At 31.2% G+C, this 2,361-nt stretch overlaps 1 protein-coding gene across 1 annotated transcript; it reads left to right on the top strand.

The window, feature by feature from the left end:
* Positions 1-210: 210 nt before the first annotated feature.
* On the top strand, positions 211-2,041 carry LOC127728919 (uncharacterized). Its single transcript, XM_052236499.1, has 2 exons — positions 211-447; positions 563-2,041. Exons 1-2 carry the CDS (start codon positions 211-213, stop codon positions 2,039-2,041), a joined length of 1,716 nt encoding a protein of 571 aa, XP_052092459.1.
* Positions 2,042-2,361: the final 320 nt, after the last annotated feature.

The following is a 2,361-nucleotide window of genomic DNA, read 5'->3' as shown; positions in this document are numbered from 1 at the left end:
AGAAATGTTAAAATTTATCATATGTAAAGCAGAGGTGATTCCTAATGATTAATTGACAATTGTCCATTAACTAGACATTAATAAAGCCATCCTAGAACAGGCAATAACAACTTAATCATTTGGGTTAATCATATATATGTAAGTTAAATTATCTTTAACTTCCTAGCTGAAAAATAAAATGTCAGTAAACTTTTCTATTTCAGATTAAAAATGTCCACAGATAAAAGGCTATCAGTTAATTACTACAAGTACCTCTGTCAAAAGATTGGATCTAAGGAGAATGTAAAAGTCAGGAGATTAGCTTACGTAATAAGTGACATTGGAACGAAGGCCTGTATAACTAGTGGAAGTAAAGGTGAAGGACTTAATCTTAGAGGCAGTGATTTTGATATAATGATTGTTGCTGCTGAATTTAAAGTTTATGAATCTGATAGAAATTATAGAGAGGTTATTTCCCATGATAATAAAATTCCTCTGATTATGGATACAGATAATACTCCACCATGTTTCACGCTTCTACGTCTTTTTAAACAACATTGATGAACAACGTACTGATCTCAAGCAAATGGTGGAAAATGACTCTCAGGGAAGTCTACTTTCAAATGAACTATACAAAATGTATTATATGAATCTAACTCAAAGTTCACCAATGTCAATCCTTCACAAAATGCATGGGCCCTGTTTATCAGACAAAAAGGATATATTTGATATTGCATACTGCTTAAAATGTGACCAATGGACATCTCAAGCCCAACCATGGATATACAGCCCACGTACAACTTGGCCACCAGTTGATATCATTTCAAAAATAACCTCATGTGGTGTGTTTTTTGTCCCAATTGGCTTGAAAGGATCCTGCAATGAAAATCTCCAGTGGAGAATTTCCTTTTCGGTAGCAGAAAAGTTTCTCATATATTCTTTCACGCATACCCAGTTTTTATGCTATGCTTTATTGAAAATCTTGCTCAAAGAAATTGTGGAAAAATATGAGGATTTGAAAGGTTTACTGTGTTCCTACTTTCGAAAGACTTTAATGTTTTGGATATCAGAAGAATCAAACCCATCAGTATGGAGACCAAACAATATCATACCATGCTTCACGGCATGTTTAAAGAGACTATTGTACTGTGTTGAATATGAGACATTATTACATTATTTCATTCCTGAAAATAATTTGTTTTATTTAAGATTCAATGTTACAAACAAAGACAAATTGATTACAATCCTGATTAATTCATATAAACAAGGAATTCAGTGTTTTAAATATTCAGAGACTTTGAAGGATTTTAAAGGACTAACTAAAGAAGTCGATTTAATGAAAGGAAATTTTAGAATAATATTAGAAACATTAGAATTGAATTTACTTTTTAAGTATCATAGCCTGCTATATAACTTGATTCATCATTCTAAAACTGTTCATTCCAGAGATATATTTACATTATATCTGTCCAGGGCACACCAAGATGTACCACAAAAGTTACAAAACCAACTCAGATCAAACAACAAACGGAACTACTACAAGTACAGACGTGACCTCAGTAATCTGCTGATAGGAACACAATCATATGCATTATCAGGATGGCTATTATTAGCTTCCTTCTTTTATGTTCATAAGAATTACTTGATATCATTAGATATTATATATTATGCCTTAAGCAAATGCACTGATGATAAAGAACTTTACCCTATCAAAGACATCCAATTAAATCAAAACCAGAAATCTGTGTTAAATTTCATGAACCAAGAAAAGATTTACATAGCAATGAAATTAATAACAGTCAGAAGTGTTAAGTTTAGTTCAAGTTCATCACTTGTTCCACAAGAACTACAATTAATGAACCAACAATTCTTTAAGGCCCGAAATTCTATTATTTCTGTTTGTTCTCCTGTAGCATTTGCACATAGTCTGAGAATGCTTTGTTATCGCCATCTACCGGTACATGACATTACATCATGTTTTCAAACTTCACGAACATTAATCATGTTAATCAGGAATTATTTAAGTAAGAAACTTAAGGAAGTTTGCTCCTCTTGTTTTTGAATTTTTGCCAGATTTTCGGAATCCTCTGGTTTTATCCATGTAGTGCCATATAGTTTCAAAAGCCATATTAGAAAATCTTATAAAATCCTTGTTATTTTTTCGTAGTTTTTGAAAGAAAAATGGTGCCAATGTTAAATATATGAAAAATCTAGAGAGAATTATTTCCCACCAAATTTTAAATGGCTTATATCTTGAAAACAAGCACAAGGAACCTTCATTTTTTTCTGCTTATTTAGTTCCTTTATTTATATAATATCAATTTATAACAATCTTTTAAAAAGCTTGTTATTATGAAACAGAGTTGCGAACATCCTTAATAG

The sequence above is a fragment of the Mytilus californianus genome, unplaced genomic scaffold, assembly GCF_021869535.1.
Source record: "Mytilus californianus isolate M0D057914Y unplaced genomic scaffold, xbMytCali1.0.p SCAF_2, whole genome shotgun sequence".
NCBI classification, from domain to species: Eukaryota; Metazoa; Mollusca; class Bivalvia; order Mytilida; family Mytilidae; genus Mytilus; species Mytilus californianus.
Note: the sequence above shows the minus strand (reverse complement) of the source record. Positions and strands in the feature narration are given on the sequence as shown.

Bases quoted from the DNA above. Each gene is read 5' to 3' on its own strand.
- LOC127728919 (XM_052236499.1), top strand. From the start codon at position 211: ATGTCCACAGATAAAAGGCTATCAGTTAATTACTACAAGTACCTCTGT. The intron at 448-562 runs GTTATTTCCCAT...ACTGATCTCAAG, and splicing joins CTGATAGAAATTATAGAGAG to CAAATGGTGGAAAATGACTC.